The sequence below is a fragment of the Lemur catta genome, chromosome 6 (assembly GCF_020740605.2).
Source record: "Lemur catta isolate mLemCat1 chromosome 6, mLemCat1.pri, whole genome shotgun sequence".
NCBI classification, from domain to species: Eukaryota; Metazoa; Chordata; class Mammalia; order Primates; family Lemuridae; genus Lemur; species Lemur catta.
Window position 1 is genome coordinate 61,420,785 of NC_059133.1, and position 25,968 is coordinate 61,446,752.

At 38.8% G+C, this 25,968-nt stretch overlaps 1 protein-coding gene across 3 annotated transcripts in view; it reads right to left on the minus strand.

Moving 5' to 3' along the window:
- Positions 1-25,968, minus strand: part of ANO6 (anoctamin 6) — a 185,834-nt gene that overhangs the window by 109,160 nt on the left and 50,706 nt on the right. For all 3 annotated transcript variants that reach the window (XM_045553974.1, XM_045553973.1, XM_045553975.1), the window contains one exon: positions 3,692-3,771. In XM_045553974.1, coding sequence (XP_045409930.1) covers positions 3,692-3,771 — 80 coding nt within the window. The remainder of the gene's footprint in view (positions 1-3,691; positions 3,772-25,968) is intronic.

The following is a 25,968-nucleotide window of genomic DNA, read 5'->3' on the forward strand; positions in this document are numbered from 1 at the left end:
CCCACAGCCAATTTCTGTAGTCTCTACTTCCAAGACTGAACTCTATATAAGGTTATCTTGGTTTCTGATACTCAGTTCCCAGCCTCACTTTGATGGATTAACCTCCCCAGAGTCATCGTGCACCTAGTCTATTTTCATTCATATCCCAAAATGATGGTCACCATTCACATAGTTCCAGAGCATCTGGCCATGCCACCATTTATTTCCCTGACTAGATTTCCCTTGAACTACCTGCTTTGAAAATTACAGTGTGATGAACTGTACTTATCAATACAGCAGAACAGATACTGTTAGAGATAATAACAATAATGTTAGAGGGAAAAAACGGTATGAAAAAATGTTCACAATAAAATGTTAAGTTAATAAAACAGGTTATAAAACAGATAATCATTGTTCTTAAACAAAAAAGCTGAACCAGGACTGAGACGGTTTCCCATCCTAGCAAGACTGCCAAGTTACTCTCCGTAACGCCAGCATGTAGCCAGGGCCCCTTCACCTTCACTCCCACCCACACATCCACCTTACCTTGGGGTGGGTCTGTGTCATAGTTTCTAGTTTCAGCATGTTCCCAGCTCCTCACAAGCTTTGGGCTAAGAACACACATACCTATGTCCACATCTCCGTTCACCCCTTACCATTTCCGCATAGTCTGGCTAAACTCATTTGCCTCAGTCTGCAAGGCGGGGGACGTGCTGGAGAGGAGCAACACAGGTGCACAGGTGACAGGTGTTCAACGCACAAGCTCTGTGGCGAGCTAGAGAAGCCACTGGGGGTGCTGCCCAAGAACAAGGTGGGCTGCTGTCTCCAGGCCACACGGGCAGTTCACACCAGCATTTATTTACTCCTGATGTCTGCGGACTACACAGCAGTGCTGGCTTTACCCGACTCGCCACCTTATAGACACCGGAGCTATGAAGGAAAACTGTGACGGGCTTGTGATGCCAGTGGCCAGGGCTACTCAACGAGCATGGCTCTTTCTCAGGCCTTGTTTCAAATGAAAGAAAAACAGAAATTCTGAAGGAAATGAACTAATAATGATAAGCATTTTATTCTCCCTGTTGGCCAAACTCTATAAATACACTCTGTTGTATAAAAACACTAGGCTCTTGATCCTTCTAAAATCTGAACTATTTGAGGATAAGGCCTGAGTAAACACAGACTATGCTTTGCTTTATTTCAGTTCAATTCAGCAAACTGCAGTTGGACCTTCCGAAATGCCAGATGGAAAAAAAAACAGAATACTGATTTTTCAGCTCCTTTTATTTTTCTTCTCAGTCTTCTTTCTGTTTTCACTTTTGCTTTGCCTTTGGGTGCTTTTTGCTCCCAGGTTTGTATTGTCTCTACTGTTTCTGATTTTAAAATGTGGTTTGGATCGACTTACCCGATTTTGTCCTGGCATTTGCCCAGTCTCCCAGCCTATACGATGGGAGCAACCCGTTTTCACTGACGCTGTAAACTTCTGCCTACAAAAAGGGCTGCCCTTAAATATAATGCCTGGTTCCCTCAAGCACCCTATTCTCAAGGCACCACTTTCACACCTTCTGTTTGTTTACCATGGAGACAGCAGTTTAGTTAATACTGTTTACTCTGGAGCCCGGAGAACACTGGCTACATGATGCTCAGGAGAAAATACAAGCAGCTATTTACATGCTCCACAAAGAAGTGGCATGTAATGAGCACCAGACGGGTGAAATCTATAAGGCACAAGAAAATCACAGGTTCCCTCCTGAACATGGTATGAACACATAATCACAGAAAGATAATAGCCAGGTCATAGAAATCTGGTATCAACTACACATAAAGGGAAATTACGATTAACAGTTTTCAACTCCAACCAATGTGGTCTAATAAAATGACTCTCAATAATTCCTAAAGCATGACAGCAAAAGAAAAAAAAAAAAAAGGTGGGGATTTAGCCTAAGAGTCTCCTTCCAGCTTGGGTACTCTTAAGATTCATTGTTAAAAACCGGTCTCTGAACAGGGTAAATGTATTCTGTGAGCCTGAACTCTACCCCAGTCATTCTAGCTGAGATTAGCCAGTCTTCAAACATTGAAAATGAAAACGTGGTAGTCAAGAAGTTAATGCTGAAGGTGGAGGAAGATTACCAGCGCATCTGCACTGACTGTCTGTGGCAAAGACACTGCTGAGGAAGGAATGCCCATATCCATCGCAATATACCAAAATCTGTTCGTGAGGAAAATACTGTTATTTTCACATAGGGATTTGGTGTGAACTATGTATGTGCTTACCAGGCACACCAACACCTTGCTGCACACACTTTTTTTTTAGATTAGTTATGTTGCTGAAAGATATATTGCTTTTAACAAAAAGCAGTTAAAAACATAAAACAAAAAAAGGGGCGGCTCCATGAGTTTGTAGCAGTATCATGCTCAAATGTGAAATGTCTGCATCAATTCTGCTTTTGGGCTATAACTGCAAAAAAAATCAGAAAAACCACAAAAGTGCTTTGCTACTTTTAAGATGCAGGAATATTGGCGGGCATTCACAATTTTCCTTTACTGAAAATTGTACTGACTATAATAGGAAAGTCACTGAATACTATGCCTTTCTATTATATCCAGGTGATTTTCACAGTAGGCAATCTGCTAGTGCACCACAGGAGTCCCACACTTTGAAATAAAATGGTATCGTGGATATAGTTTTATGAGCTATCCTTTTTCAGTCCAGAGCACTGTCTAGTTTCCTTACTCTTGGTTGAACTGAGTGGGCAATCCATAAAGAGTAAGTGAGAAGAGAAAAAGCATGTAAAAAGTCCTTTTTTTTGTCTTTATCAATAATACAATTGCGCTCTGCCAATTACTGGAGTAGAAACTGCATATCACATTTTGAAAATAAACTAAAAAAGACTTTTGCATTCCGAAAGCGGTAAACAGGCCATTTGCAACAGGAACAAAAACCAGTGAATCTAAGTGGATCCTGGCATGTTTTTCCCACACATCTGGTGCAATAATATGGTACATGAGTCAGAGAAACACTTCTTCCCATCCCCCTCTCTCCAAATGAGCCTAATATAAAATCTATTTAGTAAGGACATTTTGCACAAGGCAACCTATGTGCTTAATTTTCTTTAAAACAAGGCACTAATAAAATCACAGTAACATCTAATAAGATTTTTAATTCCTCAAGGGCAGGAACCATGGCTGATCTTTAATGAGTCTAATTTAGTGGGAGCATTTAGTTCCCCTCTTCTTGGAATAACCAATAGAATATTCCTAGCTCTACAAGATACATGCAGGTTATATGACTGACAGCTCCAGAATGAAAGGGAAAGTAAGCTGTGTCCACCACCAACGACTGGCACTTGTCCATGTACCTGTATGTGCTCAATAAAGACTCATTTCCAGAGTTACTAACAGCAGAAACTGATAGCAACAGAACGAAGCAGGAGTTTTGGAAACATGTTGCTATTTTACTGCTGAATGAGTTCCCATTTGCAATTACATGAGCAGTATGAAGAATAAGCATATGGAGCATGATGCTGAGACACTGAAGTTCAGTAACCTGTTCCCCAGAGACACCGGAGCTTTGAGCACACAGTCACCGCCACGGGATCTACACCAGATCTAGAGCCACAGAAGGAATGAATTCATAAAAAAATCTTTTTCCCCCATTTTGTGAAAATCTCTCAACTAACCAATACAAAATTTAAGAAAAAGTAGTAGTACTCACAAACTCCGGGGTTCGAAAATCATGCTGACTTTCCAGTGATCCACAACTGGGGACGATTGTCTGTTCAAGGTTTTCCAACACTAAAAATAAATGAATATATAAATAAATAAGTGAAGCACAAACTTTCATTGGCTCATATACTCCTCTGCTTTTAAATCAGCAGCACTGAGTTAACAACTCATATGGCATTTGCGGCACATTTACAGGTTTACATTATTTTACACTGTCAGCTATCAGGGACACTCAAAATCTTCAGCAGTTGTTTCACCTGTTGGGCAATGTCATGCTTGTAGGATATTAGGTCTTAAAATTCTCTAGGCTAGGTCCACCATGGAAAATCATTTAGCTTCTACACAGCAACTAAATGTTACAAAAGTCAGGCTAAGTTACACTTTAGCTTACTGATGTTCTTATTTCTGTTACATTTTAGGGTACTGATGTGGAGTCATTTGGAGGTAGCAATTTTCTGTTTTAGAATCTGTTAGAACAGTAGTATCTGATAGAATATAATGGAAGCCACATAAAATTTTCTAGTGGCTTCATTTAAAAAAGAAAACAGGTAAAACTGATTGTAATAACAATTTATTTAACCTATAATACCCAAATTATAGCTTGTACATGTACTCACTATAAAAGAATTAGTGAAATATTTTGTTTTGTACTAAGTCTTAGAAATCTAGTATATATTTTAAACTCACAGTACATCTCAATTCAGACTAGCTACATTTTAGAAGCTCAATAGTCATATGTGACTAGTGGCTATTACATTGGACAAGTGCAGTGTTAGAGGGATAGAGAAACCAAATACAGAAGGTGGGACATTCTGCAAGATGCTGGTCCTGTCTTGTCAACAAGTTATTGACATGAATGAAAGGAATTGTTCCAGGTTAAAAGACACTGAGAGAACCAAACAATCATTTGTAGTGTGTGGTTCTGGGTTGGATCCCGGTTTAAACAAACCAGATATAAAGGATTGTTTCCCTAATTCAAGTTGGGGAAATTTGAATATAATTTTTGCTATGTAGGAAAATGTTCTTAATTAAACAAATGTATAGAGAGTCTTAAATATTTAAATAAGTTTAGATAAAGTTTAATGTTTAAATAATTTTAAATAAATATCCTTATTTATCTACAGGTACAGCCTCTTCAACAAGTCAATGACATGAAAAAGGTAGAACTTAAAGATGTAAAGAGCCCCAAGGGACATAAAGTATTAGCAATACATGGTCCTCAACTGGATCCTAACTTGGATAAACCAGCTGTATAGGACTTATTTTTCAAACTGGAGAGTTTGACTGTGGAACAATTAAATTATAAGAAATTACTTTTGATTTTATTGTGATGTTATCTTGGATTTGTAGTGAGTTTTGAAATGCATACTAATTTTTTTTTAAAATCCATTAAAGGCTTTTGTGAAAGAGAAGGCTAGGTTCCTTTCGATCCCCCCAAATTCCTTTCAGTGGCCCAAAAGAAAAAAATCTCAAAAAATATAGAGGAGATTCATAAGAGCTCTCTAAGTGATCATTTGTAAAACCAAAACATCAGCCAACAATTCAGCCAATTTAGTTACCAAATTGGTTTGGTACTTCACTAAGAAATCTCCCAATATCTAGATTAGATTTTCGGTTCACACAGAATCTGGGGGAAAAAAATACCTTCATTTTTCCACTTAACTCACATCTTTGTACACTTATGACCTGAAAAGAAATGCCAGTAGAAATGATAGCACAGACAAGTGATTCTAACTCTTCTGAAAAACTGAGTTCATCAGAGGAACTGTGAACCAAAGCAGGAACAGGAAACAGATGAGGTGAGAAAAGCCTTGCAGAGCTGCAACAAAAGTCGAAATTAAGGTGCTTGCCTCTGAGAACCCCAGGAGGGCTACGCCAATCACTGCGGGTCTGTTACACTTAGAGAGCTGTAATGGAATAAACTGGTTATTCCAATAGCAGAACAACAGTTGTCCAAGATAATTACATTCCTGCAGACCGCCTTTAAAACTTGCTAAGATCTGTGGGAAGATTGCTCTCTGGTTGTGCCGTTGCGCAGATCGGTTTACATCTGGAAGAAAAGACCTAACCTTTTTATGATATTGAGATCGATACTGAAGAAATTACATCTATCGTATTTATGATATGTTGTTTTTTGGCAGAACCAGCAAACAATGAAACTTAATACTGCATTTTTTTACATGAGTATTATAAATCTGATGGAGTGACTTGACTTTGATGTCTTATCTAGATTCATATATGATTAGATGCCTGGTTTATCTATTACAATAAATCTGATGCCCAATTTATCTATTATGATAAATCTGAGGACAACAGATGGCACTGAGTGGTATAGTTGATTTTTTTTTAATGAAAAAACAGGCTTAAGTAGTGTGCATTTTGCCTAAAGACAGAAGAGAAGCAAGATGTATTTACCCAGATGTTTTATCAAATTAAAGGTATTTATGCAGCTTGAAAGGGTTTTGAGAGAAAATACAGAACTATTTATAGTTTTGGTTATTCTGCTGGTAAGGGAAACTAATAGATACACTGGTTAATGTCAATACAAAGGAGAAACTGTAAATTTGAGTGAATGAAAACAGAAATGGCTTTTTTGAAACATCATCTAGGTAGAACAAAGCCGCAGCTGTTGCTCTCATGACCTAATATAGTACTGAGAAGCAAATGATTTATGATGCTAATGTGGTAATTATACTTCCACTACTGAGGGGATCCAGCTATATCATTTTGATGTTCTCATTTCTGGTAAGCTCACACAGCTGAAAAAGTTCATTTCTGAGCAAAAATAGTCAAAATCAAGGCAACACTTTGCAGGCTTTTCATTAAAATGGGCAGAATTGGGGGAAAAATTCTGAAAGGGCAAAAATGTTAATTAATTTTCCTTCTTTACAAAAATCATGTTTTTCTTAATGTAATATTTTGAAATGTACTTTTAGTACTGTCACTGGGCCTCGCTTTATACAACAAAGGTGCTACCATGAATGGCACCATGATTAGTTCATTTAATTTTGGCACTTGAAACATAAAAAGTATTTGGGACCTCTATATTATCTGTTCATCAAAAGGCTGAGCAGAGAACTGAAAACTAGTTATTCTAATATGATGAAAAAAACCTTGATCTTGACATGTCAATGGAATTTTGTATGGATGCAAAATGAAAGGGCAGTTGAAAGTCAGGTTCAGCAAACATTCAAATCTTACTTTATATTTTGCACAGACATTGTGCTGTAAGACTCTAGGGATACTAAGGACAACCTGATGAAATTCCCTCTTTTTGAGGAAAGTAATTCAAGACATGATTAATGTTAATTGTGGTATCATTTGTAAATACCAAGCTAGATAGATTCATGGAACGCTGTAAGAATACTATCAACTGAGTTACCATAGTTATCATATAAGTATTAGTAAAAAAATGAAAGAAACAGCATGTTTTTTAAAACTATCAAAGCAGTTAGTATAGTGAAATTGAAGCAATAAAGTCCCTGGTGGAACTAATTCTGATTTCTATGGCAGTCCAAAATGAAGGGCCCAAAAGAAATATCTAGAGGCCCAGTCATATAGAAACAGCACAGAGTTAATAACAGCACACAGGAAGCCTCACCAGAGAGGTGCAGTTCACGTGATTACTTGCTTAGCATTTAGAAATGGAGTAACTAACAATTATTATCCCAACTTAAGTTGATAGAGACATATAAACTGGCTAATAAAAATAACCATTATCTACAATTTCATAACTTAAACTATCAGAAAACACAAAATAACCTCTCAGGAAATTCATAGGTCTAAACCAAAATGTCTGATAAGTAGTGCCCTAGGAATAAAGATAATCGAATCAGGCATACACTTTATCTACTTTACAGCACCAGCATGGCAGGTGGTTGGGTCCAACTGACTCATTTATTATGGTGATTGGTTGTCATTGAAATTATCAGAGACAAAGTGAATATATGGAAGAGAGTGGGTAAAAATATACCAGGGCCTTGTACAAAGGGCAGTGAGTACGGACTGAGGGGATCGACTGGGTTCAAGATCTGATTCTGTGACTTCTTAGCTGCATGATCATGGGCAACACATATTCTCATTTTCTTTATATAAAGCTGGTAATAACATTACTTTCCCCGATTATCTCACAAAGTTAAGCAAAGATACAAATGACAATTCAAAAGTATGATGTAAAAAAATAAAGCACCATATATATACAAATTAAGTTCATGTACACAGACTCAATGATGTGAAGAAATATAAATAGAAATTTACTGAGTGTATTATTTTGTGTCTGGCACTTCTAAACATCTGATCTTATTTAATCCCATTTTTGTCCCTGTTTTCACAGATGATGAATAATTCAAGGTTGTTAGTTGCCTGAAGTCAACTACTAGAAGTGACAATGAGAATCTGAACCTGTCTGATTCCAAAATTGAACATCTTTGAATATGTTAATTTGTCTCCTGAGCTGCTGTGAATAATACAAGGGCCCCCTGATGTTAAATACAAGTTGATAAGGAATTAAAATAAGCATTGTAAGTAAAAATCAAAAAAATTAGCAAATAACTGCTTCAGTATATAGTGAGACAGAGATATAACAGCTTAACACATTTTGGAAAACACAGGATAAAAAAACGATGCAGTGGAACTTGTTGATATAGCAATCACAATCAGAAGAACTAATGGAAAAGCTCCACAAAACAAACAAACAGATAAAATATCCTGGCAAGTGGATAAAGACATTCATGTGCCAGGGATGGAGCTAGATGATATGAGTATAAATACCAAGATGAAGAAGGCACAAAAACTATCCTCAGGAAGTCCACGATCTAGTGAATGTACAACTAAAGGAATGGCCCATATCACTTTGCAAACGAGAATGTGTTCACATATCCAGATTGGGCAGGATGTTTAGTGATCTGTCAGGATGTCTTGTACCTGAAACTCTCTTCTCCCATTTGTCAGAAGCCTCTGAAATCTGGATCTCAGCATACATTTGATGTTTGGCCTGAATACTAGCACTTACCAGTCACTATTCTCAAAGCAGCCACACATTGGGGCGAGAATTTCCTGTCACTCTATGCTTCCCAGATGTCATGCTGGGCCTGCCCAGTCTCATTTCCAACATCACTTACAGCTGAGTCCCCTAACCCCAGCCCCTGCATCACCCTGTGATAGTCATATTTGGTCTCCAGGTTCCAATATCTCATTCTCTGGCCCTGGTTTAATAGGATTAACTACATTTTGGTGACAATCAGGGAACAGAAATCCTACTTTCCATATTATCAAGAGGTTATAAGCCTATAGATTATAGGCCTTGTGATATTACGATGAGATTTTGAGATAGAGCCATTCAGAGTCATTAACTAATGCAAAGAATGTTATTAATAAAACAAAACACAAAGACAGGGGCATTTCCATCAGGGGTATGACTGACAGCTCTGTTTTACCACACAGGGCACTGGACTTCAATCTTAAGACCACGACACAGTCTCCCCTGTGGCTCAGGCACATCGATTAACCCTAAATCTCAGTTTCCCCATCAATAAAACATAGAGTGAGCATAAATGAGAATAAACTAACTGGTGTATATATAAAAGGAATTTGAAAACTGTTAAGTACTATATAAATACTGTCTATCATTATTTTTACTTCAATCCTTAATAAGTTTTGGCACCCTTACCCTTGTTAGGCACCAATTTTTCCTTCTGACTTTTACCTTGACTATCTCTGTCATTCCTTTCTTTTTTTTTGGTGGAGGGAGCGGGGGGAGCTGGAGTCTCACTCTGTCACCCCAGCTAGAGTGCAGTGGCATCGTCATAAATCACTGTGATCTCAAATTGCTGGGCTCAAGCCATCCTCTTGCCTCAGCCTACCAAGTAGCTGGGAATACAGGCACGCACTCTCACACCTGGCTAATTTTTCTATTTTTTGTAAAGAGGGGTCTAGCTCTTGCTGAGGCTGGTCTTGAACTCCTGGGCTCAAGAGATCCTCTTGCCTTGGCCTCCCAGAGTGCTAGGATATCAGGCATGAGCCACCGTGCCTGGCTGATTCCATTTCAAGCATCAAAATGAATTTAAGCATAAAACGGTTAACATTAATTCAACAAATATTTTTGAATGACTTCGATGTCCTAAGCAATGTTGGCTACTTCTTTTTAATGAAAAGAAATGTAAATCAGGAAATGTGTTTCCTCACTTTTCTCAATCTGAGTGGATCAATCTCTTATCCTAGTTACTGGCATGTAAACTCAGAGACTATAATATTTAAATGAAAAAATGTGGCATCTCCTCTAATCATTTCTGGAATGCAAATTCCAAATTCAAATTGGTAGTTTCTATTACAGCTGTCTTTCCCATTTTAACAAGAGAGCTTTCCTTCCCTCCCTGTCCTCCCCCTTTTCTCAGCACAGATAATTCTACAATTATCATTCCCACTTCAGCTACTGTTTCTGAAAGGAAGAAGGGAAACAGGTCATTCATGAAGACGTAAACTTTGTCAGGGTCAGGAAATTTTGGATTCATGGGTGGGGCCCAGTACTGTACATTCTGCAATTCAGAAAATTAATAAATAGTCTCCCTGTATTATGGTAAAAACTGCCTTTCCCTAAAGGTTCCCCTTGTTGTGCTTCCCTTCCTGAATAACGTATTATCATGGATTCAATCCCCAAGCCAGAAGCTGGAGCCATTCTTACCTTTTCTCTTTCCTTCATGCTCGCCCTTGGTCAGTCATCCGATTTTATCCTTTTTACTTTCAACCTCATCCTAAGTATCTTATATCTGAAATGTGCCCCTTTTTCAAATCTTTATTTCAATATCACTGTTTATGTGGCAGGTTAAGTACTTGCCTCAGCTTCATGCTCCTACAGCACTTTGCATATCCAGTCAAACCTCCCACATTGCTACAGGCGGGGTCCAAAAACTGAATCATTCATTATTAGCTATTAAAACGGTATTTTTCAGTTTTGGTCTTCCACTCAGAGTGTAGGAAAGAAAAAAAAGTGATTATTATAAACAAAATTTGCAGCTTACAGTGAACAGAGTCCCAAATTATCACAAAGTAGTTACTTTTTCACAATTGCCCACCACTCCAGAAGATAAAATCTGGGGAAAAGATAGGTGTTGATCCCTCTTATGCTGTATAGTCATTATTTGTATTTCTTTTCCACTTGCCCACGAGCTCCCAGAGGGCAAGCCATTGTCTTACCCAACTTTGTACCCTCAGCACCTGAAACAATACCTTGCATATTACAGATGCTCAATAAAAGAATGAGTAAATGAATAAATGATGGAATGAATTATAAATTCTTTGTCATTCCAGTAAAGCCACTAATGCTCTTAATTCCTCAAATGCAATTTAATTGCCTACATAATAAGACAATTTTTCTATTTCCAGAAACATACTGCATTGGGCCAAACTGAGATATACACACAAAGCAGGCTATTGATATAGTATCCCTTCAAGACAATACTCTCCAAATATTAGAACAATATCTATTACTATAAGGAGGGGCTCAGCCTCCACTCCACTGTGCCCATTGCTCCAGCAACTCACCGAGCAGAAACATGCTCCTACCGGCAGCACAAAACATTCCACAGCGGAACAAAAGAGAGACGGACAGTTTGGTGAGTCCCTTGGGCATCTAACCCTTCTAGCCCTACCTTAAGTGACAACTCTGAGGATTTCTTTCATCCACAAATAGCAATATTCCTGAGAAGAGCTTCAGTAAGCACAATTTCTCTGCCTTGTTTCATTTCCATGTTTAGTGTTATTTCAGCTCCTCTTATAAACTGTCTTTGCCTATTCCCACAATCCTCCTCTGCCCCAACAATTCAGTTCTAAAAATATAACTAGAAGTTAAACATGTCTCCTTTTGAATTGCTGAAAGCAACCATCACATTATTCATTCCCCAACCAGGTTAGCTAATACTTTCATAGAAAACCCCAATGTATATTGTAAACCTATTGGATTCACATTGAATTCATTAATTCATTTACCATCTTAAAAAATGTTTTATTGCAGTAACATATATATACAATAAAATTTGCCATTTTGACCATTTTTAAGTGTACAGCCTAGTGGCATTAATTTCATTCACAATGTTGTACAAGCATCACTACTGCTTCCAAAACTTTTTTGATTACCCTAGAGACTCTAACCATCAAGCATAATTCCCCATTTCCCCTTGCTCCCAGTCCCTGGTAATCTAATCTTTTCTGTCTCTATGAATTTGCCTATTCTAGATATTTCACATAAGTAGAATCATAAAATATGTGTCCTTTTGTTTCTGGCTTATTTCATTTAGCATAATGTTTTCAAGATACATCCACATTGTAGCATGTATCAGAACTTTGTTACTATTTATAACTGAATAATATTCCATTGTATAAATTATACCATACTGTGCTTATCCACTCATTCATCTGTTGATGGATGCCTGGGTTATTTCCACCTTTTGGTTATCATGAATAATGAATGCTATGATGAACACTGGCATACAAGTATCTGAGTCCCTGTTTTCAACTCTTTGGGTATATACCTAGAAGTGGAATTATTGGGTCATATGGTAATTCCCTGTTTAGCTTTTGAAGGAACTAGTAAGATGTTTTCCACAGCAGCTGCATCATACATCAGCAGCAGCGTATGAGGGTTCCAATTTCTCCACATCCTCACCAATAACTTGCTATTTTTTGTTTGTTGTTGTTTGTTTGTTTTTAAATAACAGCCATCCCGATTCTGGTAGGTGTGAAGTGGTATTGTGGTTTGATTTACATTTCTCTAATGATGAATGATGTTGAGCACTCCTTCATGTGCTACTGGCCATCTGTATACTTTCTCTGGAAAAATATCTATTCGAGTCCTTTGTCCATTTTTCAGTTGTCTGTCTTTTTTTGTTTTATATAGGAGTTCTTTATATATTCTGGATATTAGAGACTTATCAGATACATGATTTCCAAATATTTCTCCCATCCTGCAAGTTATATTTTCACTTTCTTGATAATACCCCTTGATGTACAAAAGGTTTTAATTTTGATAAAGTTAACTTTATCTATTTTTAATTCTTTTCTTGTCCAGGCTTTTGGTGTGACAGCTAAGAACCCACTGCCAAATCCAATGCCACGAAGATGTACCTTTATGTTTTCTTCTAAGAATTTTATGGTCTTAGCTCTTATATTTAGGTTGTTGATCCATTTTGGGTTAAGTTTTATATATGATGTCAGGTAGGGATTCAATTTCATTCTTTTGGCATGTGGAAACCCAGTTGTCACAGCACCATTTCCAGATAAGATCCTTCTTTCCTCATTGACTGTACTTGCCACCCTTTTCAAAAAATCAACTGGCCATAGATGTATGGATTTATTTCTGGACTCTCAATTCTATTCCATTGGTCTATATATCTATCCATATGCCAGGACCACACTTTTTGATCACTGTAGCTTTATAGTAAGTTTTGACATCAGAACATATGTGTCCTCCAACTTTCTTCTTTTTCAGAATTGTTTTGGCTATTTGGGGCCCCTTGCAACTTCATATGAAATTGAGGATCAGATTTTCCATTTCTGCAACCTTTACCATTTAAGAAGCAGATGTTTAAAAATTTAGATTTCATATTAAAAATAATCAATCACATACCAGAAGAATAATGTCATTTAATTTTTCTAATTTGGTATTGATTTTAAAACCTTGGCTTAGACAGTTGATATTCTATGAAGGACAAATGGTACTAATTTTAGAAATATGTCCCAATAACATCTTGGAAAGCTATCACTATCGCTTCACAGTCCAACTGGTTCAGGTTTCCTAAGACCTGCAGGCTTCCCGGTTGAACATTATCCTGGGTTTGTAATTGGCTATGGCTCAGCTGAAACTTGGTTGTAATCACTGACCTGTCAGTTCCCAGACTGTAATGATTATACATATCCTGGGGATGAAAGAAGATACCACTCTTAAATTCTTATTGTCTTTAAATTCAAAGCATATGAGTCATAACTCCATGCTTAACCTACCAGGGCAGACCTGATTTCAAAACCAGTTCTTGCTGCCTATGAGGAATGAGAACATAGAAATAGAAGGGAAAGAACACTATACATCCACATTCTCTTCTTATCCCTTTGATGCCAAAACCTTGTGTTTCAGAATTCAGAATTTTTCAGAATTAAAAAAAAAAATAACTCTTACACATATATATTTGTCTCCCTTACTAATGCACTCCCCAGGGGGTCTGGAAACAACACCCCTTACTCAGACACATTCAGATTTTGCAGCCAAACACACGAATATTCACTCTGAGGGGGATAAATAAAAAATATAAATAGTTTTGTGTTGGCTGAAGTCAAATTCTTCATCAAAGGGTTCAGCTCTATCAGGTTTTATAAACAAATGAATTACCAAAAAAATTTTTTTCCAGGCTTCTTTGGATGTCTGAATTGTAAGGAATTGTGAACTTGTAACAACTAAGGATGTATTTAACTCCCAATAACAGAACTCAAAACCCCACTACAGCGGCTTGTCATATACACACAGAGCGAAGGACTAGCCAATTACCTCAGAACAAAAGACTAATCGACTGGAAGAAGGAAGGACCCCATAGATTGTCATCTTCTTTCATCATCTCACAAGTTGAATATTTACCAAATCATTATTTCCCCCCAGTAATCAGCTACAAATGAACTCTGAGAAAATGAATCCTAAATTTGGATGAAAGGAAAATCAGAATTGATATACTATTTTGAATTATCAAATTAACAAAAAAGTTATTAATACCTAATATTAGCAAAGGTGCTGGAAATACACACACCTATTGGCAGTGTCAGGCGGTATTAGCTTTCTGGGCGGCAATTTGGTAAACATAGCAAAAGCTTTAAAATTAGTCTTACTCTTTGATCTTATAGTTCTCCTTCTAGGAAATAATACTTGATTGCTTAAGTCAATTAGGATATAGCTACATGATAGTATATAATGCAAATATTTAAAATAATTTATAAAAGGATATTCATGACACAGAAAATTTCAGCAGTATATCTCAATGTGAAAAAAAATAGATTATACAACTTTATATGGCATATGTCCAAAAGAATTAAAAGCAGGAACTCAAACAGATATTTGCACACCCACATTCATAGCATTATTGTTTACAATAACCAAAGCTGGACACAACCCAAGCGTCCAGTGACAGATGAGTGGATGAAACAACCATACAACAGATTATTCAACCTTAAAAAGGTAGAAAATTCTGACATATGCTCCAACATCGATTAATCTTGAGGGCATTATACTAGGCAAAATAAGCCAGTTACAAAAGGACAAATGTACGATTCCATTTATGTGAGGTACCTAGGAGTCGCACTCATAGAGACAGAAAGTAGAATAATGGTTGCCAGGAGGAGGAGGAATGGGGAGTTATTGTTTAATGGGTACCGTTTCAGTACAAGATAGAAAAGGTTCTAGAGATGGATGGTGGTGATGACTGCACAACAGTGTGAATGCACGTTATGCCACTGAATTGTATACTTAATGGTTAAAGTGGTAAATTTTAGGTTATGTGTATTAATGTTTTACCTCAATGAAAAAAAAAAAGCATAGCTTAAATGTGCTAATTGTATGGGTTAGGCTGTACCAGGTAGCAGGGGCTTTCTAAGAACTAGACAGATGAGAAGGAACAAAATCTATTACATGCTCCACCCTGCTTGGGTAGAGAGCTCTCCAAAGCCTTTAGTCCAAAACTGCTGTCTGCGGTGAGGCAGAGGGGACTCTCATGATGCCAGCGCTTTTATCACCCTGGCCTATGTTTTAACTGTTCCCTTTGCCATGAGCCATTTTCCAATAAACTGAAGAGTATATAATTTAAACAAAACAAAACCAAATCTGTATTATTGTATGATCTAAGACTTGTGTGGAAGTGAAAATAAATTTAAGCAAAAGGATAATGCATAGTGGAATGTCAGGTGATTTTCATTTTCTTAACACTTGTCTATGTTTTCCAAATTTTCCAAAATGAACAAAACACAAACACATCAATATCTGCCCTCCACTGTGTCTTTCCTCCAAAAAAGGGCTTGCTATACCTCAAGTCTTCCCCACTGTGGTAAATGCTCCCAAATCCACCAAATTAGTCAGACCCAAACTACTCGAGTCATCCCTGACTCCTTTCCCTTATCGCCCCACATCCAGTTCCTCAGTAAGTCCTTGCAGCTGGATTTTCCAAATCGACCAGAAACCAGCTACTTCTCACCACTCCCACGGGCCTAGATAATAATAGCTACCACTCAACGAGTACTTAATACATTCCAGTGCCTGTTTTATATCTATGTTCTTTCCATATATGAACTTACTTCACCCTCACAATAGCCCTAATAGGTTAAGTACTATATTTACCTTTACACCATTGATAAAGAGGCACAGAGAAGTCAAGGATTTTGCCCAAGATCACACAGCTAATAAGCAGTAGAATCAGAACTTGAACCCAGGAGCACATAGGTTATGCTTTAACCACTATATTACCCTGCCCCTTGGGCTTAGGTAGCTTGTTCTCTCCCATAATTCAGCTCTCTGTTCAATAGCCCTGCCTCAGAGAGGCTGTCCCTGAAATCCTAATTTAAACAGCCCCACAGTAGAGCCACTATTCTGTCACCTCGCCCTGCTATACTTTTCTTTAGCACTTAGTTCATAGCTGATGAATCCCAAGTGCCTAGGACAGTGTCTGTGCCATGTTAGGCGCTTCACAGTTATCTGCTGAATGAATGACCAAATGAGTGCTTAACTTCCGTAAGGCTGGCTGCTGGAGTCAGGGGGGCCTGAATGAAAATCCCAGACCTACTGCTCCCCAACTGTGTGATCCTGGGCAGCACATTTGACCTTCCTATGCCTCAGTGTCTGCACCCGAAAAATGGGAACAGTACTAGCTGTCAGGCTTGTTTTAAAAATAAAATGAGTTGTGGCATGTTAAATATTTAGCATAGTCATCTACACACAGTAAACACTCAACAAGTATTAGCCACTTGTATTGCAAATGAGTGGGGGGATGTTATATTTAAACTTTCTTGAAGTTCTATTCAATTTTTTAAGAGGGGTATAGCTTTTGGAGTATGTTGAGAAATAAATATGCTGATGATAGTTTATTAAATGTTCTGTTACATAAAAAATTAGAAAAGTATATATAAATTCAGTCTAGCACTGAAAAAGGAAACTCAAGAACTGTTAGCTCTATCTAGATTCCATTTTTATGCATCCTCTGCTGTATTTCTAAATCATACCCACTATTTACATTTTGAATGTATGGATACCATTTTCAAGCCGTCGGTTAAATAACAGACTGAGACAACAAAAATTCCTTCTGAATGGATCAGTTGTATTAGTTCAGGGTATTATTTTAGGCTAAATATAAGTGAATGCCTTTATGGTTAAGATGATTTAAATTCATATTCAAGCTGGACACGGTGACTTGTGCCTATAGTCCCACAGTTCCAGCTACTCAAGGAGGCTGAGATGGGAGGATCACTTGAGCCCAGGAATTTGAGTCCTGCCTGAGCAGCACAGCAAGCCCTGTCTTTAAAAAAAAAAAAAATGTAACAAATTTAAAGACTCATATTCAGCTACCGCTCATCATGCTGCCCCTGCTGAGAGGGAACACAGTGAAAGAGTGGAGCGCAATCCTAGCAGCAACAGTGCGATCTCGTTCACCCTTTCACAGCTCAGTAGCCCGGGGGGACTTTTCAGAATGAGGGCACCGAGATCCGGCCCCAGTCATTCTCCTTTGCTGAAGGAGTGGCAATGGTGATGGCCATCCTGACTGCTAAAGACGTCACTGTGATCTGAACAAGGAGGCTGTTCTCAGGGAAACTCAGACGTCGGGTTGGGAGGGAGGAACCTTGGCAAGAAGCATGTGGCCCTGTGCCATAGAGGGCTGATCTCGTCGGCCTGCGAACGCTCACAACCTCTTCTCCAGACTGTCTCAGTGCTGAGATGACTCTTGGCAATTGCTCCTGCAGTCATTGGACTACTGCATTTCTCAATTCTGAACATTATGCTTTTAGAAGGCTTGAAACGATGCTGTTTTCTCCACAAATAATCAGCTTCTGGTGTTTCTTCTTTCATTACCCTTTATTTGATAACTGGATCTCTAACTTGAAATTATTGTTCAGGTGCCAGTTGCTAACTACTTCCTACCACTCTCCCCAGCAGAGGGGGTAGTGGTAATGGCTTGGTGATGGAAGGGAGCCAGGCAGACCCAAACAGGAACGCTGTATCCTAATTTGGAAGCTCTTTGGCTTAATGGGTTCAAAGGCCATTTCTTCTAGAATTCCAACAGGGACTTCAATCATGTGATTATCCTCCAGCTGGCCAGACCCGGCTAAGGAGATTTAAACATTTTTTTTACTCTTGAAAATATCACGATGTAGTTCTTTGACTGAGATTTTACAAAATAAACAGATTATCTTGAATACAGTTAAATCACCTTAGAGATTCAAACTATTTAAAATTTCTTAAATATGCATTTAACATGTTAATTACAAAAGTGATACAAATGCCATTTAACTCAGATTGCCCCTTCCTAGGGAGTGTAATAATCCTGAGGCTTGTTCCAGGATCAAATGTCTTAAGTTACTGGTCTTTTTTGAGTTCTTTTAATGCCTGCTTTTGTTCTTGCCCTTCCTTTTCATGTACCAAGTTTATACAGGCACCAGACTTTTACACGTAAAATAACTATCATTGACTTGGCATGCAGTATGAGCTCAGGATTACAACAGGTCTTAGAGATACAAAAACAGCCACTAAGACATTTACATGTGAAGGTTTTAGGCAAATAAACGTCCAAGGACAACCCAGGAGAACATATGACTGCATAGGGGTAGGGGAGCCCAGGAAGAAAATCCTAAATCGACGTGGCTGGAAGTTGGATGCTCCTAAACCAAATCCTGACAGATGCATAAGAAGACCATCTAAGAGGCTGCTCTGATAAGAAAACCCAGGCTGGAACTAACATAGTGATGGGGATAGTGGGGATGAATACGAATAGATGGTAGTCTAGTGATATTAAGGTATTAGCATTAATAGGCCTTGCAGGCTGATTGAAAAAGATAAGTAATGCCTAGAGTAGGAGTCCTGTCTGATCTGAGCAGCTGGGTTCACTAAGTTAGGAGCCTTTCAAATCTCCAATTCCTTCTTCACCAGTGTCAGCAGGAAATCTTACCTCCTGTTTTGTAGAGAAAGTAGAAAAATAGATGCTATAGCATAGAAACAAAGTTCCACTGCTGAATCAAGCTAATTAGTTTATTCATTTAACCAATAAATATTCGTTGTATTCCTGCTATATGTTAGCACTGAGCAAGCTCTGGAGATGCAGCAGTAGCTGAGGACCCTGCCTCCCTCAGCCCATCCTTCCCACTCCCCTACTCCGCATGGGAGAGGTGGCCTCTCCCTTCTGATCTTAGCCCAAAGCCCCCTCCTATGCCCTGGCTCCCATTCCCACTGGCCTTCTCACTATAGATCACTTCACTATGATTTCATCCTATTCTTTATTTTCCTCCTCATCAACATTTTCATGCTCGAATTTCTTCCCTCTTAAAAAAAAAAGCCCCTCCTAGGGCAATGTAGCACTATCAAAATGTCAAATGTGCATACCCTTTGACCTCACAATTCCACTTTAGGAACTTGTTCCACAGAAATTCCTGCACACATACAAAAAGATATAAATAGGCACACGGGTTCAGATGTTCAGCATAACATTCGAGAGACCAAAATTTCTAAGTAAAACTCCAATATCCAGATAATACTACAGAATGATAGAATACTATATATCTGTTTTCTCTAGTAACATGTCTGAAATGTACAAAACAAAAGTACAAACTTTAGCAGACCACATAGCAATAAACCAAATTTTTGTATAAATGTGTAGGTGTGGTAGCATATACACAGAAAAATCTTGCAGGATATAATATCTCACATTATTAACAGTGGATCCATATGAGGGAATGTGATTATGGAGATTATTCTCAGTCATATTTTTTTAACGTTTACAACTCTTACGATGAGGATATACTGTTTTGTAATCAGAATAAAACAATAAAGATTAGAGGTTATCATAAAAAGTTAAAACAACAACTTTAATCAGCCCTCTCCACTGCATCTACTGCCTTGTAACATAGTCCAAAATCCTGCACCAACAAGGCTCGAAGTACACCGGCACCCCTCCACCATGAATTTGGCCCCTGCCACCTACCAGCTGGCTTCGGCTCAGGTCAAGAATGACTTGCACACTGCTAAACCTAATGCCCATTTTATATTTTTGCCTTACTTGATATCTCAGCAGTCTTTGACACAGCTGACCATGACTTCTTTTAAAGACTCTTCTCCTCTTGGTTTTATTCTTTCAGAGGTTCTTCCATCTCTCTGGTTTATTCTATTGGTGCCTCCCTGGCTGGACCTTTACTTCTGAAAACATTCAGGGCTCTATCCAACCTGGCTTCTCTATAATCAATACCACGGCATTTGTTAACACATCTAGGCTAAAGGTTCTAAATGCTTGGCTCTATTTCAGACGTCTCTTCTGAACTCCGGATACATATATTCAACTGTCTAGGCGACAACTCTTCTTGGAAACACCCCAGGCATCTCAGACTCAGTGTTCACACGGAGTTTATGGTTCCCTCCCCACACCCACCCACTGCTGGTTTCTCCATTATTTCTTATCTCAGTAAATGGCACCACCAGCTACTCAGCTGGGCAAACCAGAAACCCGGTTGCCATCCTTGATTCCCCTCTCTCCCTCATTCCCCACAGCCGAACATTCACTCTCCCGAGGTGCTGAAGATTTCCTGACTGTGTCTTCCTCTCTCCATCTGCCAAGGCCCCAGCAGCTGTTATATGCACTATTGCACTAAACTCCTGATTGGTCTCCTGACTGGTCATCTGCCAGCAACTTCCACCCCTTCTCCTTTCAGCAGCCAAAGTGACCTTTGAAAATAGAATTCTGACCTAGTACTTTTCTGCTTTTAACTCTTTAATGGCTTCTCTTTAGGAAACCACTTCCAAATTTATGATAGCAAGCATGTGTTATTTCTGTAATGGGGAAAAATAAGAGCAGTAATTTTTAAAGGAGGCTTGTTAAAAAGACTGTAAGCCTCATGAGAAAAGAGCTACATCTCTTTAGGAGCCTCTAGAATCTCAGTGCCTGCTCAAGGGCTTTGCATGTAGTTGATCCTAATAAATACTTACTGAATGAATGAGGTACAGCAGAACCTAGGATGGCCATAGGGTTGAGGAATATATATTTTTGTTTCTTTGTTGTGCCTTGTAAGATGAAACATGTATTCCTATTACATATTCACGCACACACTGGAAAGGAGTGAAAGAAAAGCACACAGGAAGGATTGCTGATGGAGAGAGGCGTAGGTGAAGGTGTTAACATTAATCAGAAAGATGAGAGAAGGGAGAAGCAAAGATGAATATAAAAATACATTTCTATAGGCATTGTATAAATAAAATATAATACATATAATTGTGTTATACAAATTATTATATGTGACACACATATCTATATATTATATAGACAGATAAATAATGTACATACATTAATATTTTGGAGGGAGTAAGAGAAAGAAAGCTGAGGCAGAACCCCCGGCAGGTTTCCTTTCCTCCCTGATTTAAGAAGCAAGAAGATCTACCAAGGAGAGAAGAGTGTGTGGAGCAGAGGCTTGAGGAAAGCGGCGAGAGTTTGCAATAGTTTCTGTGATCGACAGGAGAGCATCAGCTGACGAGGTGTGCTGGGCTCAGTTTCCATTCTGCTGGGTTTTTTCCGCTCGAGCTCTGCAAATGCTCAAGACTCTGACTTTCTCTTTGGCCTTCTGTCCTTAAGACAATGGCTCCCCAGAGTCAGGGCAAGAATCAAGGGTATCACAGTAACCTGGGGAACTGTGCAAAATCATTCCTACTCCTTGCCCCATGGATATTCTGTGCCAGTAACTGCGAGTAGGGGTATGTCTGATGTACAGTGCAATTTGTGAAGCACTGGCCTAAGAAACCCCACCTTGGCTTCTGGGCCGCAGGCCTCACGATCACATTTGCTCCTCAGTTGCACTGACCACAGCTGAGCACACTGGGTTAGTGGTCAAGCCTGCCAGCCAAAGCCTGACATGCAATGTTCACTCTGTCTTCCCATCCATCTGAGAAGCAGCAACTTAGAGGAGAGAAAAAAATACAGAGATGGGCTGTTATCTCCCCACACATGGCTCTGAGGGAAGGACATATTTCCTGGTGGATGCTAACAGCATGGCCATCCCTGCCATAGGGCAAAAAGGAGAAAAAATAGACTTCTTTTTCTATTATCTTTCCTGTTCTTCTGTTCAAAACTAACATTTTTTCTAGCTATTGAGAACACGAATCCAAGAATGCTTTGGAGCTGAACTGCTAGTAACTCAAAATAGCCCAGAGGAAAAAAAAATTCAGAATTTTTAACCTTTTAACAGTTTCTTGTTCATGAAATGTGTATTGCAAGTCTACTTGAGACTTTAAAGATGTCAGAATTACTGAGACTGACTGACAAATACAAGCAGAAACTTAAATTTCACATTTGATTGGCTGCTGCAACTCTATTTCCTATTCTGGTGTTCAGTTACACGTAATTACCTCAACTGCTTGGAAATAAATCTATGGGTGAAAAGAGACCTTAAAACCACCTATTTCAATTCCTTGGCCTTATAGTTAGGAAATAATGAAAAGTGAGAATGCCCAGGATTAAAGAGTTGGTAGCAAATCTGGAAACAGAGCCCCAGTCTCCTGACCCTGGGTCCAGGGACTTCCCACCATCCCCCATCCCCCACTCAACGTAGCAAAAGAACTGAGGCTGGTGAAATAGAGATTCACAGCTGGCACAGAAATCTGTTTCACAAGTGTGATCAAATGCCTCTAAAACAGCAATTAAAAACTCATGTCAGCGAAACTTTAAAGATGGAGGACTGAACACTTGCATTTAGCTCTGCTCCCTCCTCAAATACTCCTAGAACATGAACCAACAAAGACAAAGAGAATAGAAGTGGAGAGACAAGAACACAATTTTGGAAGATGGAGAACAACTAGGCAAGTGGCAACTGGCTCAGCAGACTGGAGAAAGCTCAACCTTAAACTAGGAAAGCTTAGAAGCAATTTCATTTAAATTCCAAGCCCTCAGGCTGAGAAACTGGCGGCACAGGTTCCTCTGGCAGCGGGGGTACAGCTGGAGCAGGCGGGTGGAAAGTCTGTATAAGGAGGACTTAGACCCCCAGATTCACTGCCTCACGGCCTGTAGACAAGTGACTGCCTCCCACCCCTAGCCCCCGCCTAGAAGACTGGAAATGTATGCTCTGGGAAGAGTCCACAGACGATCTTTGCACCGGAGGACACCAGGCATAGTTGAAGATGGGGATTCCATACTGGAAAGACATTGCACAAAAGATTACTGCTGAATGTTGAGACTCCTAGACTTCTACTTAGCTTTCTGACTGGTTATATTTGCTCTTGGTCTGATCACAGCTAAAAAAGAGGCCTGAAATCACTAATGTCAGGGTTTCCTAAAAAACCAATAAAAATAAACAAACAGCCCACTCAGGTCACCCTAAAGTCCCAGAATTGCCAAACTCTATCCACTATCACAGACTACAGTCATCTTTTAGACAGCTACTGTGAACTAAAATAAAATCTTAAGCCCCCCAGCTGACTGAATGGACCCCCTCTTGGCCACGGGGACCCCAGAAATACCCTAAAGCTGAGTTGCTGGCCATGAGAAGGGAGGTCAGACACGTCTCTTCCTTCCCTTCTTGGAAACAGCCTTTATAACTCATTAACAGGCCTAAAGCTATGCAAAGACAAAGCTTAAACCACACCTGCAGGTCCTCAATTTACTTAACAAATCACCTGAACCTTGGTATATTGATTCGTCCTGTGGCTTGTCTATGAGTAGCAGACTTCCTTATCTTAAAACATTCCAAGCCTTTAGACAAAGCTTCATTTCTTTAACCAATTACAAATCAAAGAATCTTTAAATCCACCTATAACCTGTAATCCCCTGCTTCAATGTACGCCTTCCATGTATTGATTTATGACTTTACGTGTAATTCCTATCTCCCTGAAATGTATAAAACCAAACCGTAACGCAACCACCGGGAGACCACTTGCTCAAGGCTTCTTGGGTGTGGCTCTGGGCCTCAGTCAGTCATATTCAGCTCAGAATAAACCTCTTCAAATTCTTTTACAGAGTTTGGGTTCTTTTCTGTTGACACTACTGTACAACAGGAGGGGACAAGACTTTCCAGACATAAAGGAAGCACCTAACAGAGAAACAGCAAGGCAACTTGGAGAAGAGAGAAAATCACAAGAAATTTTTTAAAAAAAACTCCAGCATCTTCAGAGATCTGAGAAAAGTACATCCACAAAATAAGGACAAGATGTTAGCAAAGAGAGAGACAAAAAGAGAAAGAGGGAAAAAGAGAGAAATATCCAGAGAATAAAAAAAGAGCTTTTGGAAATTAAAACGATGACATAAATTAAAAATTCAAGAGGAGGTTTGAAAAACAAAATTCAGAAAATGTCCAAATAAAGCTAAGCAAAAAGACGGAGATAGAAAACAAGAAACATGAAAAATGTGAGGGCCAATCAGGATAGTCAATATAAAAATCCAAATAACAGAACTATTGATGATCAAACAAAATGGAGGGTAATTGTCAATGAAAGAAATTTCCTAGAATTAAAGGGCATTTTTCCAGAACTGAAGAATATTTTTCTCTCAGAACTGAAGGACACCTTTTCCCCTTTAGAAAAAAAGAATTGGGAAGAAGGGACCTTGCCCAAGTGAAAGAGTCTGCCAAGTTTCCAGCAAATTTATAATTATGGAATTTCCAAACACTGGGTTCAAAGAGAAAAAAGCCTACAAAATTCCAGAGCGGAAAGAGTTTTCATACAAAGGACCCCAAGTCAGAATGGCAAGAAATTCTCAAGAATAACTTTTATAAGAAGGCGGCTTCAAAACTCTGATAGAGGATGATTTCCACCCTAGAAGCATATACTTAGTCAAACCATCAATTAAAGACCAGAGAATACAGGCGTTGTCAGACCTGCAAGTCTCAAAAAATTACCTCTCTTTCTCTGTAAGGCACTGGAAAATGTGCTCCCCCAAAACAAAGTAATAAACAAAGAATAAGACATAATTCTAGGGCTCCAATACAGGAGAGGCAAAAGAGTCCTCAGGACGGTGGTGGAAGGGAATTCCCAGCTGTGCTGGGGACCTAGAGAGCAACCTAGGCAGACAGAGGGGAAGATCAGACGGCTCTGGGAGGAATTTCCCTGACAGATTTCCTGTGTGGTTGATTATATTGAGAGATTTACAAGTGGGTAAGAGTTTGAGGTTGAATTATTCATAACTACATAAAAAATTAAGAAATTTAAAAAAAAAAATCAATGTCTGTTGTAGAGTCTCCAGAGGAAAAGCAATTAAACTATATTACATGGCTCATCTGTAGAAAGAATTACATAGTTATAATAAAGTAAACATTGCATATTGATCTTACCAAAATTACAACACAATTACAGTTGGGAGGGTGGGCCCTGGGAAAGTTTGTGTGAGAAGGAGATAGGGGGATGGGGAGATGAAAAAGAGCTAAGTACTTACTTTGTATCAACAGATAATGTCTGTCTAAAACTGAAAAACAGATAAATTACCATTTAAGGATGTTAATTAGAGATACAGAGGTAGTTACTAAAACAATCAGTTAAAGTTAAAAACACTGGTCTCTGGGGAACAGAAAATAGAAACGGAGACATAGCTGTTTTTTATAACAAAACTTGTATTATTTAATTTTCTAATTATGTAAACCCTGTAAACCAATTATGTAAAACTTTGACAAAAATAAAAACTTTTCCTTTTTTTTCCTTTAAAAAAAGTGGGGGCCAGGTGTGGTGGCTCACACCTGTAATCCTAGCACTCTGAGACGACGAGGTGGGAGGATTGTCTGAGGTCAGGAATTCAAGACCAGCCTAAGCAAGAGCAAGACCCCGTCTCTACTAAAAAATAGAAAAAATTAGCCGGATGCGGTGAGCACCTATAATCCCAGCTACTCGGGAGGCTGAGGCAGGAGGATCCCTTGAGCCCTGGAGTTTGAGGTTGCTGTGAGCTAAGCTGATGCCACAGCACTCTAGCCCAGGTGACAGAGCGAGACTCTGTCTCAAAAAAAATAAATAAATAAAAGCGGGGGACTCATGTCAGACACCTCATGGCATGAACATATACAAATGTAAGAACCACTGCTCTGGCA